Here is an 18,183-nt window from a genome sequence, read left to right as displayed (position 1 = left end):
TTAGTGCTTCCTTCCAACAACATGAGATGAGATCTTCACAAATGTTTCTGCACTAACAACTGCTCTGACCTACTCAGCATACAAGGTGAGGAGTTTCTGAGCTAGCTATCAATTTTGGAGGGAAGGAATAAACCTGAACATATGGAGGGAAACAACACAAGCTTAATGCCAGAAAACAAAACTAAAGCTTTAAAATTTTATCCCAAAATCTGTTCGATGTTGGTGTCATGTAACAATCACATCCTCAGTTCTAAATACCTGAAAAGTAAGAGGCGGAGGGAAAACAACGACCTTCAGGCTGGCTTGTGAAGGGTTTTGTTTGTTTAATACATCTGAAAAGAATTCATATACAAAGAACTGAGACACAAGAAAGCATTGGTTCAGCACTGACGAATCCACAAGATTAGGACTGGGGAAGGAGATTACCTAAACATTTTTTAAAATTGGAACCTGCAAACAAAATACTCTGATAAAATCTCTATTAACACTTAGGAGAGTCATGAGACTCTTACCAGTTTTCTTGAGTGAGAGAACTTCAGTCAGTTGTTCAAGGGTTCCTCACAGGCATGGAAGAAAAAAAGGGGAGAGCCCTGACTGGTCCCCATGTTGGTTAAGTACGCTATGCTCCCCACCCCACATGCTCATGGCTTCTTAATGAAGCAGGCCTGTAACCTCATCACCTGAAAGGAGATGGCGATCATCAGGGACCATTTGTCTTCTAGCACCATCCCTTCAGGAACCCTACATACCAGGTCTTCAAGCTGAACCTGGGGACACTACAGTGAGTTGTAAATCTATGCTAAGCATATAAGAACTTGACTGATAGGGGCAAAAGAACTTTTTTTAATTAGGAACTCAATCCATTTGGTGTTTTTCAAAAGGTGCAATACTTTTTTTCATTTATCAATGAAAGAAGTTAGAAATTATCCCCCCTCCCCCAAATCAGCAAATGGCAAACAAACCCCCTTGAAAGTCACAGTCACATACAGAGTGCATCCTAGAAAGAGGGGCAAGACAGCTTCCATCCACTTTCATGAGTTTCATCAAAGACTGGATCCACTCAAGGGTGGAGAGAAAAGGCAACTTTCAAGAAGGAGTATGTTATTAAACGAGGCATTTCTACACTCCTTCCTAAGAGCACCAGGTGGGGACACATTTGCTAAACTACACCTGGGGAGTGGAATGTGGAAATAATCTGTCCTTCTCCCTAAGGGCTGTCCACTGGTTAACAAATTTTAAAAAACAAGACTAAGAAACACACACCCCAAAAGGAGAGAAGAGCTGGGGTGCGGGGGACCTAAGATGCCCCAGATTACTCTCCAGAATGGAACCAGGGAACAGCTTTGACAATTTGAATTAGTCTGTTACAAAGTCATCACAAGCATGCCTTGCTTTTAAACAAAAAAACAAAACAAATCGGTGGGGATTTTGTTGTTGTTGTTTTTTTTTTTAAACAAGGAAACAAAAACTAGCACTCATCACTTTTCAGACAATACACAATTATTCAAAATTAACTATTACTGGGAGGGGGGCATACCAATGGGCCTTGTCTCACATGAGTGCATGTGGGTAGGTGCAGGGCGTTTGTCATTATTGCAGAAACGAATTTTAATTTTTAATCTTTAGTTTGATTTAAACATTGCTTTTAGTATGATGACAACACCAGCTGTGCAGAAAGGGCTCTGGAGAGACGTTCATAGCAGCACACACCTGCGGCTCTTCTTCGGTTCTGGAGGCTCCAGGGCAGCCAATATTGCTTCATCAAACACATTCTTTAGGCCTTTCTGAAAAGGGGTAGAAAGAAGAAATGGGCAATCTGATTTTCAGTATAACAACAGAGCTGGAGTTCATGTTTAAAACAGACAAACCCCAAAGACAGTGGGCAAACAAAGAAATATTAATAACCCTGAAACTTGACCTAACAATCTTGCTTCACCCAGTTGTCTTGTCAGGGCACAGGAGAGATTCAGCAATGCTGGCACAGATGAGCAGATACTCGTGAGTGGTCCTCTGAGTTTTTTGCAAACCAGTATGTATCACAAAGAAGCAAACAAGCATATGTCATTTGACCATTCAATGAGTTGTGTGATGTATTGCTAGAATATTGTACGTAGGAACAAGGGAAGCAGCTCTGCATTCAAATGGAGCAGCAATATGTAAACAGAGAATACACCTGGGCAGTGGCATCCATGTTACATGAAAGGCAGAGGGTGGGCAGCAAGGGTATGGCAGCTATAAATATATTCACTTTGAACTCCCTTTATCCCACTAATTAGACAGAGCCAAGGGGATTCAAGTAAGCAGAGGTGGGTACCAGATACAAAAGTGAAGTTAGAGCCAGTCAGTGCAATAAGAATAAAGCTTCACCAGGCATTTATACAAACAATTGTATATTTTTAATTTCAAAATGTAAAGATAACCACAATTGTATGTTTCCCTCACAACAGTAAAATCAAAAGCAGGAATATATAAAGGTAGTAGCTTTACATTTCAACATCAGCAAACCTTGAGTCAACTGTTGAATGGATGCTAGGATTAGGAGATAATGTGTAACAACAATGAACTCATAAAGCAGTAGCAGATACATGGATACTGTCCCCATCCCAGGATGACAAACACTCCACCTACAGCACAAACAGCCAAAGCAAGAGCAACACAAAGTTTCACTGCACACAGGAAAACCACAGGAGAATCCTCCCTTCCCCAATACACTCTACTAGCAAGTCAACCTTTTTCATAGTTTGTCATGCAATTACAATTAACAATCAGTAATTACTGAGTAAAGTGATGTTTAGCAATACTTTGTCCATCTAGAACTAACATCCAGAAGTGTTAAAACTCTTATTTTCTCCAAGACATCATTCTTAGTGCCAAACCACATTCCTTTTCGCAATAATAATTCAAACCAAAGGCTCTGAGCATCAGGCAACTCAAGCAGCAGAAAGTTAAACAAGTCTAATGTGACTACTGATCACAAAAAATATTCTAAGATATTGCATTCATGATCAAAAATGAATACAGTTTGCTCTAATGTGTTGAGTAAGAAGACGCAGAGGCTTTCAAACAGGATGGTTTTATTCCTTTGTTTTAAATGATCTTTCTACAGTAGTGGGACAGGAAGCAGCAGCAAAGAGGGGAAGGAGAAAACAGTTTAGAATATACAGCACTTCCTTTTGGGTTGAGTTTCCGGAGGCTCGAGGGCAGCTAGGATAGCCTCATCAAACACATTCTTCAGACCTCTCTACAAGACAGAGGGGAGGAGAGAGAATAGCAGCCAGGTTAGAGGATTAGAGACTAGCAGATACAATAGCAGTCTGGGTTAAGAGCTGAATTCACAGAAGCAATGTGCTTAAGGAAAGGAGATATTAGAATGTTCGTTCTTGAGTGAGAGAGTACTGAGAGAGTAGATAACTGGACAGAAATGTCACCTCAAAGAAAGTTAACTAAGCAAGGAAAAAAAACTAATGAAAAATGCAGTATGTAAACTTATAAAGAATCACATACTGAAATCTAATATTACATTTTGGTATAAAATCTCAAGAAGAAAAAAATAGCTATCTAAACACAAGATAGATGTGTTGGAAAAAGTGAGATTCCAACATTACTATTGATGTTGGATGTTGATATATGATGACATACATATTTTGGAAATCAGTCTATTAGAATTCCAGGCTTTTGTGAATTCAGCCCCTGAATAACTGAAGGGCACAAACAGCAACTAACAGGCATGCTACATGTTTCTAGGTTCAGTGACATATCTGGATGGGATTAATCGGCATTTAGTAAGTCAGTTTCCCAGCCACTCAGGAGGATTCCCTGTGCAACAGCAGCAGCAACTGTAAGGACTTTATAAAGAATGAACCCCAGAAACAGCATGCACTTCAGGTACTCAGCAATGTTATTAGAGCAAGGAACCACCACCCAAGTCATAAGGAAACAAAGAATGGGGTCTCAGAATGAGAGTCAGCAAGCAGTCCGATGCTTTCAGATGTCTGCATGGGTCCAGCGCATGTAGCATGGAATGAAAACAGACCATCCTGACATCTACAGGGACTAGACTACAAATACACTTACAGCTCTGCCAGAAACTCCAAGGATCCTGCGATTGGCAGCAGTGGAACTCTCGAACCCAGACAGCTCACCTACCCTGAGGCCACAGGTTTACTACCCAGAGCAGTTTCACGTGTTCTTTAGGTCAGTTTGATCTTAAGTAAAAAATGTCCCCAAAGTTCCAGAACATAGCCCCAGTGGTGTCCTTCACTGGACTACCCAGGCTGCCCTCCTTATAACCCCAGAGGAACCATACCCACACAATCCATTGAATATAAAATAAATGAGAGCAATCAAAAAATGAGATTTGAACGTTTTCTTCTTTTACCTCCTTTTTCTGGTAGAAATACTATGTAAACACTAAAGTACCTCTGCTATCTGTCCACACATCTGTATGAACGCTCACAGGCAAGTAAGAAGAACGAGACGGTGGGAGGGAAATACTTGCAAGGACTATACACAAAGGAAGAGGACTGCTAGAAAGTAGGGTATACCCCACTGAAGAACAACTCCTAGCCAGGTGAAGTGGCTTAATCCCAGCACTCAGGAGGCAGACAGGAGACTCTGAGCTTGGAGCCAGCCTGGGCTACAGAGTGAAACCTGTCTCAAAAAAAATTTTTTAACAATCAAAACAGCAATCCTGTCTTGTGTAATTACTTCAGGAAAAGATCAACAAACACCTTATGAAACAAGGCTAATCTTGGCTTTACTAGTACCTTGTTATATAAAACATTTAGTTATAGAGGAGTCAACAAACAGAACCTGAAGTTTAAACTTCTACACAAACCCACAACCCCCCCCACTTTCTATCTTTTACCTCTCTGACTTCTCCTAACTTCAGAATCTGGAAAGAAAAATGTTCCTCCTAAGTAACTTCCAGATACTTCCAGTTCTAAGTAACTTGATAATCTGCTTACACTGTGGAAATCTTACATTAAGTATCCAACTGTCTAAAATAAGCTTCACCAGTGACCTAAAACTGGTCCACATGGCCTACTTGCCTCTCCTTCCCCAAAGGAACCCATATCTGAGTAACAGAGAGCATGCCTCAGATACATGCTGACAGGTTCCACACACTTCTTACTAGACACACACCCCATGCCTGCCTTCACTTCTCAAGGGATGGTACTAGAACACTATTTGGTTATTGTCTCAGTCTGTACTCTGTGAAAAGGTTAAGTTTTTATGAATTTTTAAATATTTGCTTTTACAATAAGATCAACTACTAAACTGGGCTGGGGGATGTGGAACTAAGAAATTGTGCCTTCAAGTTACCCTACAGAAATCTGGTTAAATACAAAAGCTTTACACTTAAATACAAAATCAAGCAAAAAGCTGGGAGTTTAAATTATGCATCTGGTCTTACATACACTGAATTCCTCATAAAAATCTAAGTATGCATAATTATACATATATCACTGATAAAAACATTTGATCAAGAACCCAACAGTATTAAAAATGACCAATAGCTGAAAAAGCACAATGAATATAATTGGATTTAATAATGTATTAGTAACCTCTATTTTAATTAGGTATGTAAATCACTGAGTCCAATGCTAATTATTTCCAAATTCTTTCCTTTGTTCCTAGAACCACACTCAAAACCAGGAATGGACAATGTATGGTTAGTAACTATCAACTTAACAGAATCCAGATATATCTGGGAAATAGCCTCTGGGTATGCTTGTGGAGGATGAACTTAATTACATTAACTGATGTGGGCAGACCCTTCTTAAATGTGGGTGGAACCATTCCCTGGGCAGAGGAGTTGGGACTCAATAAGGACAAAGTGAGCTCTAAGCACTAACTAGCACACTCATTTGTTCTGTCTCTTGACTGGATGCATGTGAGCAGCTGCTTAAGTTCCTGCACCTTGGCTTCTGCCATGATGAACTGTACTTTACCCTGTGAGCCAGAAGAAACCTTTCTCCTGTATGTTGCTTTGGTCAAAGTATTTTGCTACAACAAGAAGAAAAGGAACTAAGACACAATGCTTCTAAAGCCTCAGAAGACTGAAATGCACAATCATGTTAAACTCTCACTCACTGTTCCCTGAACTCGGCTCCAAGAACACTTCTAGTCACATCACTCAGAAATGTCCAGGGAAAAATTCCAAAAGGGAAATAATACCCTTCAAAACACAGGACTGGAGGTTGTAGAGATGGCTCAGTGGTTAAGAGCACTGGCTGCTCTTTCAGAGATCCTAAGTTCAATTCCCAACACTCACATGGTAGCTCACAACTATCTGGAACTGTAGTCCCATGGGATCAGATACCCTCTTCTGGTATGCAGACATACATGCAGACAAAACAGCTATATACATAAAATAGATAAAAATAAATCATAGGGGGGGAAAAAACCAAACCACAGAATTGGAGATAATATATAATAAACAATTGAGGACTATGGCAAAAGTAGCCCACACCTCCTTTGACTCAAAAGCCTCAAATATTATTATTAATTTTCTGCCCCAGTGGAATTACCCTATATCATTTGTCAGAACTAGGAAGGAAGAAAGATTTTAGTATCTAAAGACAAACAGACAGACAGAGAAACAAAAAACACACTCATCCGGACCTCATCATCTTGACTATCCAAATCATTCAACAAGAGTACAACATGGAAGAGAAACAATGCCAGACCTTTAAGAGACTAACAAGGCTCTCCATAAACACAGCCCTCTCACCAAACAACATACTGAAGCCAGGCATGTTCTTCTTGGACAGCTTTGAGCACTATTACTGCTGAACACACTCTGTAAAGCCAGGCTTGGTGGTGCAATCCTGTAACCCCAGGATTGAGGAGACTGAGTCAAGAATGCCACAAATTCTACACTAGCATGGACTACATAGCAAATCACTACCTCAAGAAAAAGGGGGCTGGAGAGATGGCTCAGTGGCTAATAGAGCCTCCTATTCTTCCAGAGAACTGGGGTTACATTCCCAACACCCACTACAGGCGGTTCACAACTCCTGGAACTCCACTAAGTACAAGTTGTAAAGGTCTGAGGATGTGAAAGCTTAAGTAAGTTGTGAGGTTCTAAAAAAGTGATTTAAGGTGTGTACATGCAAGCTGTAAAAGTCTGAAGAAGTGACTTAAGGTATGTGAAAAATGAGAAATGTTTCAGATTTCTTTCCCTCTCAATATACTATTGTTATACCAAGACTTCAAAAATTTGGGGGCAGCCGGGCGGTGGTGGCGCACGCCTTTAATCCCAGCACTCGGGAGGCAGAGCCAGGCGGATCTCTGTGAGTTCGAGGCCAGCCTGGTCTCCAAAGCGAGTTCCAGGAAAGGCGCAAAGCTACACAGAGAAACCCTGTCTCGAAAAACCAAAAAAAAAAAAAAAAAAAAAAAAAAAATTTGGGGGCTGGAGAGATAGCTCAGCAGTTAAAGAGCAATGACTGCTCTCTCAGAGGACCCAGGTTCAATTCCCAGCACATGGCAGCTCACAATGGTCTTTAACTCCAGTTCCAGAGGATCTGATATCCTTACATACAAGAGAAGCTGAAAGCTAAAAAAAAAAGACGCCAGGCGGTGGAGGTGCACGCCTTTAAACCCAGCACTCAGGAGGCAGAGTCAGGAGGATCTCTGTGAGTTGGAGGCCAGCCTGGTCTGAGCGAGATCCAGGACAGGCACCAAAACTACACAAAGAAACCCTGTCTTGGGGGGGTGGGAGGGAAGACTTCAAAAATTAGAAATTTTAATATTAATCAGCGGAGTTATGATAAGCTATTGACCTAGACCTGGTAAAGCACTGGCTACTATTATAGTCACAGGCTCAAATTTTTTAACTTCTTTTGGTTGTTTCCTAATACAGACTTAAAAGTATTTCTCAGGGCTGGAGAGATGGCTCAGTGGTTAAGAGCACTGACTGCTCTTCCAGAGGACCTGAGTTCAGTTCCCAGCACCCACATGGCAGCTTAAAACTGTAACACCAGTTCCAGGGGACCTAAAACCCATGGCAAAACACTAATGCACATAAAATAAAATAAAAAAATTTAAAAAAAAAAAACAAGTATTTCTCACTGTGCTGAAAACATCTTTGGCTTATAGACATTTGTTAACTGCTTTTTTCTACAAGGAGGACTTCAGTGAAGATTACAAATAGTTGTAATGCTAAAACTTTCATCTTTTTATAAATTTTTAAAAAATTCATGTAAGCTTCAGGAGTCAAGACTTGGATTCACCCATCAGAGGTCAACCAGACTCCAAATAAGTATTCCTGTCAATCAACAGCTTAACCTTTCCTACCTAATGCCTATCCCTGAGTGCTGGAGATGCTGTGAATGTGTTGCTCTGATTGGTTGATAAATAAAACGCTGATTGGCCAGTAGCCAGGCAGGAAGTATAATGTAGGCGGGATAAGGAGAGAGGAGAATTCTGAGAGATAGAAGGCTGAGTCAGGAGACGCTGCCAGCCACTGCTGCCATGAGAAGCAAGATGTAAGGTACAGTAAGCCACAAACCATGTGGCAACTTATAGATTAATAGAAATGGGTTAATTTAAGATATGAGAACCAGATAGCAAGAAGCCTGAGCCATTAGGCCAAACAGTTTAAATAATATAAGTGTCTGTGTGTTTATTTGGGTCTGAGTGGCTTCGGGTCTGAGACTGAGTGGGACTGGAGAGAACTCCAGCTACACCTGAGGATGGGCTCTCTCCTTCCTCTGGTCTTGTGACTCCTTCCACCACCACCCCGTGCTCCCAACTACCAGGACCATACGCCTGGAAGTTTCAAGTCTAAACCCAAGATAAAGATTCTTCCCTAAGCTCCATATCTCTACTTTCTGTTCCTAGCCTCTATCTGTCCCCGTAGATTTCCAAACAACTACAGAATGCAAAGTGCTCCAAACATGCCAGCCTCAGGTGGTCCTTCAGAACCAGCAAAGCCTGGACTTGCTGAAAGCTGATGTAAACTAAACGCTGCTGACAGAATTTCTGACAGGCTCAAGCTTTGGACTAGCATTCCAGCTTCAAAGCAGCCTAGCCTCCCCTACCCCCCCCTCCAGCCTTAAACCAACATTCCAGCCTTCTTGGTCTCCGACAACAATGTCCTAATTTCAGCTAAGAAGCAGTTACAGAAGAGATTACATTGCCTCTTATCACAAACAAAAGGCTGGAACATAAGGTTCAAATTCTGGCAGTTCCCCTCCACCAAAGAAGTCAATTCCTTATCACAGGCAGAAGGGACAAGCGGCTATCTATGGTGCTCCTTAGCATATCAAAGCACATGCCCATCTACATGTTCCCTCACTATCACAAGTACCTGTTACACATTTCAGAGTCTATGCTGGCATCCTGGCTCTTCTCACCCCACTGCTTACCCTAAACTTCTCCAGCTCAGAAGCTTCCCTCCCCACAGCTTCAACTGCTCTTTCCACTATGTCCTCTCTTGACCCCTCTGTCTCGGTCATCTTTCTCTTTCTCTCTCACTCTACCCATCTCTCTCTTCTCATGACCAAGTCTAATCTGCTGGCCATGTCCAGCCTACAGTTTTCTCTCTCTGCTCTGGATGCATCCAGATGCCTCTGGCTACACTCTCCCTCATATCTACAATAAAAACCTTCCTCTCAGTCATGGTCATGTTGTCAGTTTACACACTCTGCAGAACTGCACTCACAGTATACATTCACAGACATAAGTAATTTTTTCTTAATTTTTAAGGGAAAAAGAAAGAATAAAAGGAAAAGAGCCACTGTTATCCTAATACTCAAAAAAAAAAAAAACAAAAAAAAAAACAAAAAAAAAAAAAACCAACTACAGGGAGATATGGGTTCCAGAGCCCTTACCTGTGTGAGGGCAGAGCACTCCACATACTTGACCGCCTTCAGATCCCGGGCCAGCTTTTCGGCAGTCTCTGGAGTGATAGGCTTCTGTTTGTTCTTGGCAAGTTTCTCAATAGTAGAGGGGTCATCTCTGAGATCAATTTGGGTCCCAACAAGCAAGAAAGGAGTCTTTGGACAGTGGTGAGTTATCTCAGGCACCCACTAAAAGGAAGGTTTCAAAATGCTTTTGTCAATCCGCAAGCCTCTTAAACTGTTAACAGGGCAACAGAAAGAACATCTGTACAGGGGAAAGAGTCTAACTCACCTTTTCTTTCACATTTTCAAATGAGGATGGAGAAACCACTGAAAAACATACTAGAAAAACATCTGTTTGTGGGTAACTCAGCGGTCGTAGTCTGTCATAATCCTCCTGCCCTAAAGAAAAAGTTAGGAGAAGTCAGCAACTGAAATCTGATGGCCACATGGCATTAAAATCACAGGTCTAATAAAAGGAAATTCGCAGGTCAAGAGCTAAGGCAACAGCTCTTTAGTAGGTATTGAGTACCTAGCATGCACAGAGCCCTGGGTTCAACCCTATACCACATTAAAACCAGGCATGGTTGACACAAAACTATAATCTCAGCACTAGGGAGACAGAAGCAGGAAGGTTGAGTGTGCGCCAGTCTGAGCAACATGAGACCATGAGACCAGTTAACACCCCCGCCCCCAAAAAAAGTCAAAGATGGATAGGGCAGAGCTAGCAAGATCACTCAGTGGGTAAAGGTAGTGCCATGAGTTAGGCTACCATGCCTAACAACCTGAGTTCCATCCCCAGGAAACAGATAGTAAAAGGAAAGAACTAACTACCCTAAGTTTACCCCCTCTTGACCTTCAAACACATATGCTATGGCATGTACTTCCACATAAGGAAAAAAAATTTTTTAATAAAATTTAAAAGGAAAAGAAATGGATAGTGGAACACACACCCATAAACTCAGCACTCAGGAGGCAGAGGCAGGAGAATCACAAGTTTGAGACCAGCCTGATCTACAAAGCAAGATCCAAACCAGTCAAAATGACATAGCAAAACTCTTATTTCAAAAAACAAAGTGGGGGGGGGGGGATCACAGCTCTGTCACTACTTCAAGTGTACAGTTCACAGCATACTGGCCATTAGCAACAAAGCAAGTTATCTATCAAAGGTGTGGCTTAGTATTATATGCTGTTTGGACAATATTCCTGAGGCAATTCTATTTACATATGCCAATAACTTAAACGGCAAGGAAATTGGAGTATTATTTGCTTTTATTTCCAATTTTTAGTTCTTTATTAGTAACTCAATAAAAAAATGTAGTAACAATAAACTACTGCTACAAGTGTAATTCAAACAAAAATTCAAATCTACTTCTGGTTATGTAACAATCACAGTGAAACCACCTAACAAAATACTAATCTCAGTAAAGCTCTTAGTGAAGACAACCTCTATCCATAATAACAATCAAACTAAGCCCAATACTTGCCACATGCATGTTAAAGCCAATATCTGAAACTGGAAAGGCCTAAGAAAAATGAACTTGGCCAGAATCAATAGATATGTAAAAAAAAAGAATAAAATACTTAGGAATTAACCAGGAAAATGAAAAGGGCAAAAAGTAAAGAAGCCCCAAGAATTGGAAAGGCATCCTATACTCACATGCTAGATGATCAAATATTAAGATACCGTCAATTCTACCCTACCTATCTAATGCTAGAAGACCCTATTTTTTTTATTTCAAAGCTTAAAAAAATGGGGCTGGAGAGGGGCTCAGCAGTAAAGAGCACTTGTTGCTCTTCCAGAGGACTTGGGTTTGATTCCTAGCAACCACACAGTGGTTCACAACCATCTGTAACTCCAGCTCCAGGGATCCAATGCCAGCTTCTGACCTCTGGGGGCACTAAGCATGCACATGATGTGCATACATTCATGTAGGCAAAATACCCACATACACAAAAAAAATAAATAGTTCTAATTTTTAAAAACCTTACTAAAAGGCTACAGTGAGTAAAAGAATATGATACTGAGTTAAAGACAAATAGACCAAGGAAAAAGAAAAGCCAGAAATAAATAATACAAAACAATTTTGACAAAGATCCAATAGTAAATAAAAAGTACTAGGAAAACTGGGTAGTCACAAAAATAATGAAGTTGGGCCCTTATCTAATATTACACAGAAAAATTAACTCAAAATGGATCAAAGACCTAAACCTGAAAACTCTCAGAAAACCTAGAGCAGACCTTCATAGTGTCATGCCTGACAATTACTGGGGGGAGAGGTCATTAATAACACCAAAAGTACAGGAACCAAAGACAAAGTAAATAGATTAGACTTCATGAAAATGTAACATTTTTATGCATCAAAAGCCAGTATCAATGAGTTGGAGAGAAGGCTCAGTGGTTAAGAGCATTGGCTGTATTTCTAGAGAACCCAGGTTCAATTCCCAGTACCCACATGGAGGTTTCACAACTGTCAGTAACTCCAATTCCAAGGGATCCAATGACTTCTTTTGACCTCCACAGGCCCTGCACGCACGTGGTGCACAGAAATGCATGCAAGCAAAACACCCATACATAGATAAAATTTTTTTAAATTTTTTTTTTTATATAAAGGAGTAAGTATCGAGAGAGTACATATTTATTTCTCTGTGTATCCTTGGCTGTCCTGGAACTTGCTCTGTAGACCAAACTGACCTCAAATTCACAGAGATCTGCCTGCCTCTGCCAAGTTCTGGGATTAAAGACATGTGCCACCACCCAGCAGAACAGTATAATTTACTGGCAGGTGCTTACCTCATCTATATCAGGCCCTAGGCTCAAATCCAAATTCATCCCTCAAAAGGACGGTATCAGCACAGTAAAAAGACAATCCAGGAGCTAGAAAGATGGCTCAGTAGTTAAGAGCACTGGCTGCTCTTCTGGAGGACTAGAATTTGGTGCCCAGCACCACATGGCAACTCACAACCATCTGTAACTCCAGTTCCAGAGAATACAACACACTCTTTTGGCTTCAACAGGCATTGCATGAATGTGGTGCAGAGACACACATGCAGGCAAAACACCCATATACATAAAATAAAAATAAAATCTGGAAAAAAAATTATAGTGATCCAGAGAATGGGAGAAATAGCCTGCAAATCCTGATCTGGATGAGAGATTATTATCTACAGAACTCCTAATATTCAACCAAATTACAAACAAATTCAATTCATAAAAAAGTAAAAAAATTTAAAAAAAAAATTTAAAAAGCCAGAGGACTCACATTTCTCCAAAGAAAATACAACCCTCACACATTATTGGCAGGAACATAAGTTGGCACAGTTCTTGAAAAGAGGCTCCTAAAATAACTAAAAACAGAATTTTCACACTATCCAGCAACTCCACTTACAGGTATACACAGCTACAAGAACTGAAAGCAGGGTCTCAAAGAAGGATTTGTAAACCTATGTTCATATCAACGTTACTGACATCAGATAAAACAGAAGCAGTTCATAGCACCAATATTTATAATAGCTTATAACTAGAACCCAAACACATTAGCACACATGTGGATAAACAATTATGCTGTATTCAGAGTAGGCCAGTGCTTAGCAACAAAAACAAAGAACCATGATGTACATGCATGGATGGCTCTCACAGGTCAAACATAAAGGATTCACAAGAAATCCTGGAAGAGCAGAATAGTGGGAACCTAGAAGTCCATCTGTGGCTGTCAAGGTCAAGAAAAAGCTGTAAAAGCACAAGCAAAATTTTAGGATATTAGATGGATGGATGGATAGATGGATGGATAATAGATGGACAGATGGATGGGTGAGTGGGTGGGTAGGTGGCTAGATAGATATAGATAGATATAGATGGATGGATAAAATAGACCCATAGATAAGGTAGATATATTATGGTGGAAATCAATACAATTCATCAAACTTACCAAAATGAATTTTATTGTATATTCAACAACTTTTTATCTGAAAACACCTGTAATCTCAAAGTCAGGAGGTTGAGGCAGGGAGACTTTATATTCAAGACTAACCTAGACTACACAAGAATACTGTCTCAAAAAATAAAATAAAACACATTCTGAAGGACTGATTCAAAATGCTTACAACTGCCCCAGTGTAATGGCACAGGCCTTTAATTCCAGCAATGGGAGACAGACGCAGGTGGATCTATGTGAGTTCGAGGTCAGCCTGGTCTACAAAGAAGAGTTCCAGGACAGCCAGGGCTACACAGAGAAACCCTGTCTCAAAAAAACCAATGAATGAATGAATGAATGAATGAAAGATAGATAGATAGATAAGATTAGATAGATAGATAGATAGATAGATAGATAGATAGATAGATAGATAGATAGATAGATAGATAGATAAAAATAATAAATATGACATTTACAACCTTGGTCACATTTAGGAAACAGAGTACTTCATTTCAGGGTCTTATGTAGCCCAGCCTGGCCTTGAATTTGCTATATATGACTTTGAGCTTCTGATCCTCCTGCTTCTGCCCAGAGAAGCTTCTGCTGTGACTACAGTCATACCAAATTTATGTGGTAATGCTGGGGATTGAACCCAGGGCCTCATGCATGCAAGGGGAATATGCTACCAACTAAGCTACATCTCTAGTCCTCAACTGTGAGATTTGAACAAGGGGATGAAAGGAAATAATCAGCAGACATGTTTTCTGAGCTCAGTCCCCTAGTCTCTCTCCAGCCTCCAAACTCATTAGAGTTTACCTAATGACTCTCAGACCATATTGTATCCTCTACCATACCATCCACCCAGGGTATTCCAAACTCCTATTAGTCATCCAGGGTCAACTATCTTTCTGAGTGTGGTCTTGAGACAGGGTCTCTCTACAGCCCTGGCTGTCCTGGGACTCACTCTGTAGGCTAGACTGGCCTCAAACTCACAGAGATCTGACTACCTCTGCCTCCTAAATCCTGGGATTAGATTAAATCCCCTTGCTAATAACAAAAAATAAGTGAATTACTAATATACTAATTTCATGGTGTCCAAAGAAGACATCCAGTAGCAACTGTTACAGTAACAGATCAAAATATTATGAGACATTAAGTTTTCACCTGCAGTATCAAAAAGTCCAAGAGTATATGGCTCTCCACCAATCATAACTGTGACTGCATAGTTGTCGAAAACCTAAAACAAAACAAATATAACATTGTTAGTGAGTGAGATAGTACAATTCCTAACCACTTATTTCCTTCCCAAGAAGAAAATTCATCTTTCTATGTAACCAATCTCACCAACTATGTTCTTGCATGAGCTGAATGGTTCTTGATAACAAAATGAGAGACTGTGTCCTGGGATGTCCTACTACCTGAGGAACACAAAATCATAAGTGGTATCACAGAAACCAGGCCTCCGACTCTAGAGGACCCTTCCATCCGTCTTCAATGAGATTGGGCAGTAAAGGAAAGGTGATTTTCATTCTTTTTGACAACTAGTAGTATTAGGAAGCTTTTGAATAAAATACTTTGCTAAATGAAAATAAACTAGCTTAAAAAAAGAAAAGGGCTAGAGCGATGGCTCAGTGGTGAAGAGCACTGTTGCTCTTCCAGAGGTCTGGAGTTCAATTCCCAGAAACCACGTGGTGGCTCACAACCATCTCTAGTAGGATCTGATGCCCTTCTAGCATAAAGGCGTACATGCAGATAGAGCACTCATATATAAAAAATAAATAAATAAATCTTAAAATAAAGGAAGGAAGGAAGGAAGGAAGGAAGGAAGGAAGGAAGGAAGGAAGGAAGGAAGGGAGGGAGGGAAAAGAAAGAAAAAGGAAAAAACAAATTGGGTATGGTGGAACACCCCATAATCCCCAGCACTTAGGCAGGAGAAGCAGGAAGAAAAACTGACCAAGGTCACTCTGACCTATTTGGTGAATTTAAGGACTGTCTCAAAAATAAATAACAAAAATTTTCAAATAATCCCCTTCAAGACTAAAACACTTAAGACAGTGCTTTGCTTCAACAATGTTCAATCTGAAGGGCGGTGGTGGCACACGCCTTTAATCCCAGCACTCAGGAGGCAGAGCCAGGTGGATCTTTGTGAGTTCGAGGCCAGCCTGGTCTAGAGAGCGAGATCCAGGAAAGGCGCAAAGCTACACAGAGAAACCCTGTCTTGGGGGGAAAGAAAAAAAAACAACAAAGAAATTATTTATTCACAGACAGCTACTTTTAATTCAGAACTGAAACTGAGCTGGAGAGATGACCCAGTGGTTAAGAGCTCATACTGTTCTTTCAGAGTTCAGTTCCCAGAACCTACATGAGGAGGCTCACAACCACGTGTAACTCCAGCTCCAGAGGAATCTAGCACCTCTGGCCTCTGTGGGCCTCTGCACTCAGGAGGCAAAGCCAGGCAGATCTCTGTGAGTTCGAGGCCAACCTGGTTCACAGAGCGAGAGCCAGGACAGGCACCATAACTACACAGAAAAACTCTTGTCTCGAAAAAAAAAAATAAATGAGATTTAAAAAATAAATAAGTAAGTAATTGATTAAAGGAAAGGAAAAAAGAAAACAGGAATATGCCGAATGTGTTGGGTAGCATCGATCCGGATGAGCCACTTGGGAAGCTAAGGCAGAAGGATCACTTGAGTCCTAGAAACCAACATGAACAATGTAGTGAAACCTTGCCTCGGGGGGATAAAAACAATTCAGAAATCAGGAAGCATTAGACAGAGATATCAAGCACACCTCTGTGAGTTTAAGGCCAGGCCAGCCTGGTCTACACAACAAGTTCCAGGAAAGCCAGTGCTACACAGTTGAGACCCAGTCTCCAAAAAAAACAGAATCAGAAAAGCTTGATTTCCAAGTCTTATCTGCAGTTGGAGCTGACTTTTCTCTCCCATGGAAGATAAGATGATGTATAAAATTCTTCAGCTCTAATCTGTCCTCTAACTCAGTCCACAGATGGGCATAAACATTCACTGCATACCAAATCCATTTCCATGCCAATGTAGACACCACAGATATAGAATTTACTTTGGCCTATTTACCTAAACAGGCCCATCTAAAAAATTTATTCTACTGCTGATCTTTCCCTAACGATACAAATACATAAAAAACACCCAGAAGCTCACATCAAATAAAGTCATGAAAGACTTGGAAATCACGTTTACAAGTAAAAGCTCAGACACAAGTTTCCCAATGGATGTCTCACCCTGAGACATGATCCACATCTTTTTTTTTTTTTAATAAATTTATTATGTATACAGTGTTCTGCCTGCATGTTTGCCTACGTGCCAGAAGAGGGCATCAGATCTCATCATAGATGGTTGTGAGCCATCACATGGTTGCTGGGAACTGAACTCAGGACCTCTGAAAGAGCAGCCAGTGCTCTTAACCTCTGAGCCATCTCTCCAGCCCCTAAGATTTACATCTTATCTCATAAAGACCCTTGTAACTTCAAAATATCTTCTGATTAATGGGCCAACTCAAAAATGTAATTTTAGTACCAAACTACTTTTTTTTCTTTTTGATTTTTTTGAGACAGTGTTTCTTCGTATGGCCCTGGCTGTCCTGGAACTACCTCTGTAGACCATGCTGGCTTCAAACTCATAGCAATTCACCTGCCTCTGCCCCCAAAGTGCTGGACTTAAAGGTTTGTGCCGCCACCACCCAGCTATCAAATTATATCTTTAAATTCTCACCCCTCAAAAAAACTTCTTTCTCCCGAAAAGCAAGCAGCCAGTACTCTTAACTGTGGAGCCATCCCTCCACCCTCAGCTGTTTAATTTCAATTTTAAAGTATAAGTAGTTACCCATGAGAAGTCAAAAACCTTTAAAAATAGCAAACAATATGCTGGTGTGATGACTGAGATGGTAAGGGCACTTGCTGCCAAACATGACAACCTGAGTTCAATCCCAGGACCCACATGATCAAAAGAGACTCCTCCTTCAAGTTGTCCTCAACCCTCCATACAAGTGCCAAGGCAGGTGGGGTATGTACATACATACACACACCCCACAAAGTAAATAAAGATAATGAAATTTAATTTTTTTTAAAAGGGCAGTTCAGGCAGGCAAAGTTTTTTTCAAAGGAGATCACATTAAAATTCCTTTCACTATCAGAAAACCTTGATACTTACAGTTGGTACATATTCCGATGGAAATTTGTTTGTTGTATAGGATATCAGGAGACATGTTTTACCAACAGCACCATCACCGACAACAACACACTTAATTGTCTGCATTGCGGAAATAGTTTTGTATCCACTTTTAATATTTCAAATTAGATGTTGACCTACAAAGAAATTAAAGACAATTATTCTATTGACTTCTACTTATATACCTATTTTTTTTCCTCTCAACTAGTAACAGGTTCA

The 18,183-nt window shown here is 40.5% G+C and overlaps 1 protein-coding gene across 2 annotated transcripts in view; it reads right to left on the bottom strand.

Annotated features, from left to right (window-relative positions):
- Nucleotides 1–299: 299 nt before the first annotated feature.
- Cdc42 (cell division cycle 42) overlaps nucleotides 300–18,183 on the bottom strand; it is a 43,175-nt gene continuing 25,291 nt past the window's right edge. Inside the window, exons 2-6 of one of the 2 annotated variants that reach the window (XM_052716053.1) lie at nucleotides 17,947–18,101; nucleotides 14,927–14,999; nucleotides 10,141–10,250; nucleotides 9,840–10,037; nucleotides 300–1,784 (exon numbers count right to left, since the gene is read on the bottom strand). In XM_052716053.1, the coding sequence (XP_052572013.1) occupies nucleotides 1,695–1,784; nucleotides 9,840–10,037; nucleotides 10,141–10,250; nucleotides 14,927–14,999; nucleotides 17,947–18,051 (576 nt within the window). In that variant the 5' untranslated portion in view covers nucleotides 18,052–18,101 and the 3' untranslated portion in view covers nucleotides 300–1,694. Of the gene's footprint in view, nucleotides 1,785–2,373; nucleotides 3,242–9,839; nucleotides 10,038–10,140; nucleotides 10,251–14,926; nucleotides 15,000–17,946; nucleotides 18,102–18,183 lie in introns of those variants that run through there. The other variant, XM_052716052.1, reaches the window with a different exon arrangement.

The sequence above is a fragment of the Peromyscus californicus genome, unplaced genomic scaffold, assembly GCF_007827085.1.
Source record: "Peromyscus californicus insignis strain IS unplaced genomic scaffold, ASM782708v3 Scaffold_5__1_contigs__length_169319896, whole genome shotgun sequence".
Lineage (NCBI taxonomy): Eukaryota > Metazoa > Chordata > Mammalia > Rodentia > Cricetidae > Peromyscus > Peromyscus californicus.
The sequence above is the reverse complement of the archived record's forward strand: the minus strand, read 5'-3'. Positions and strand labels throughout refer to the sequence as shown.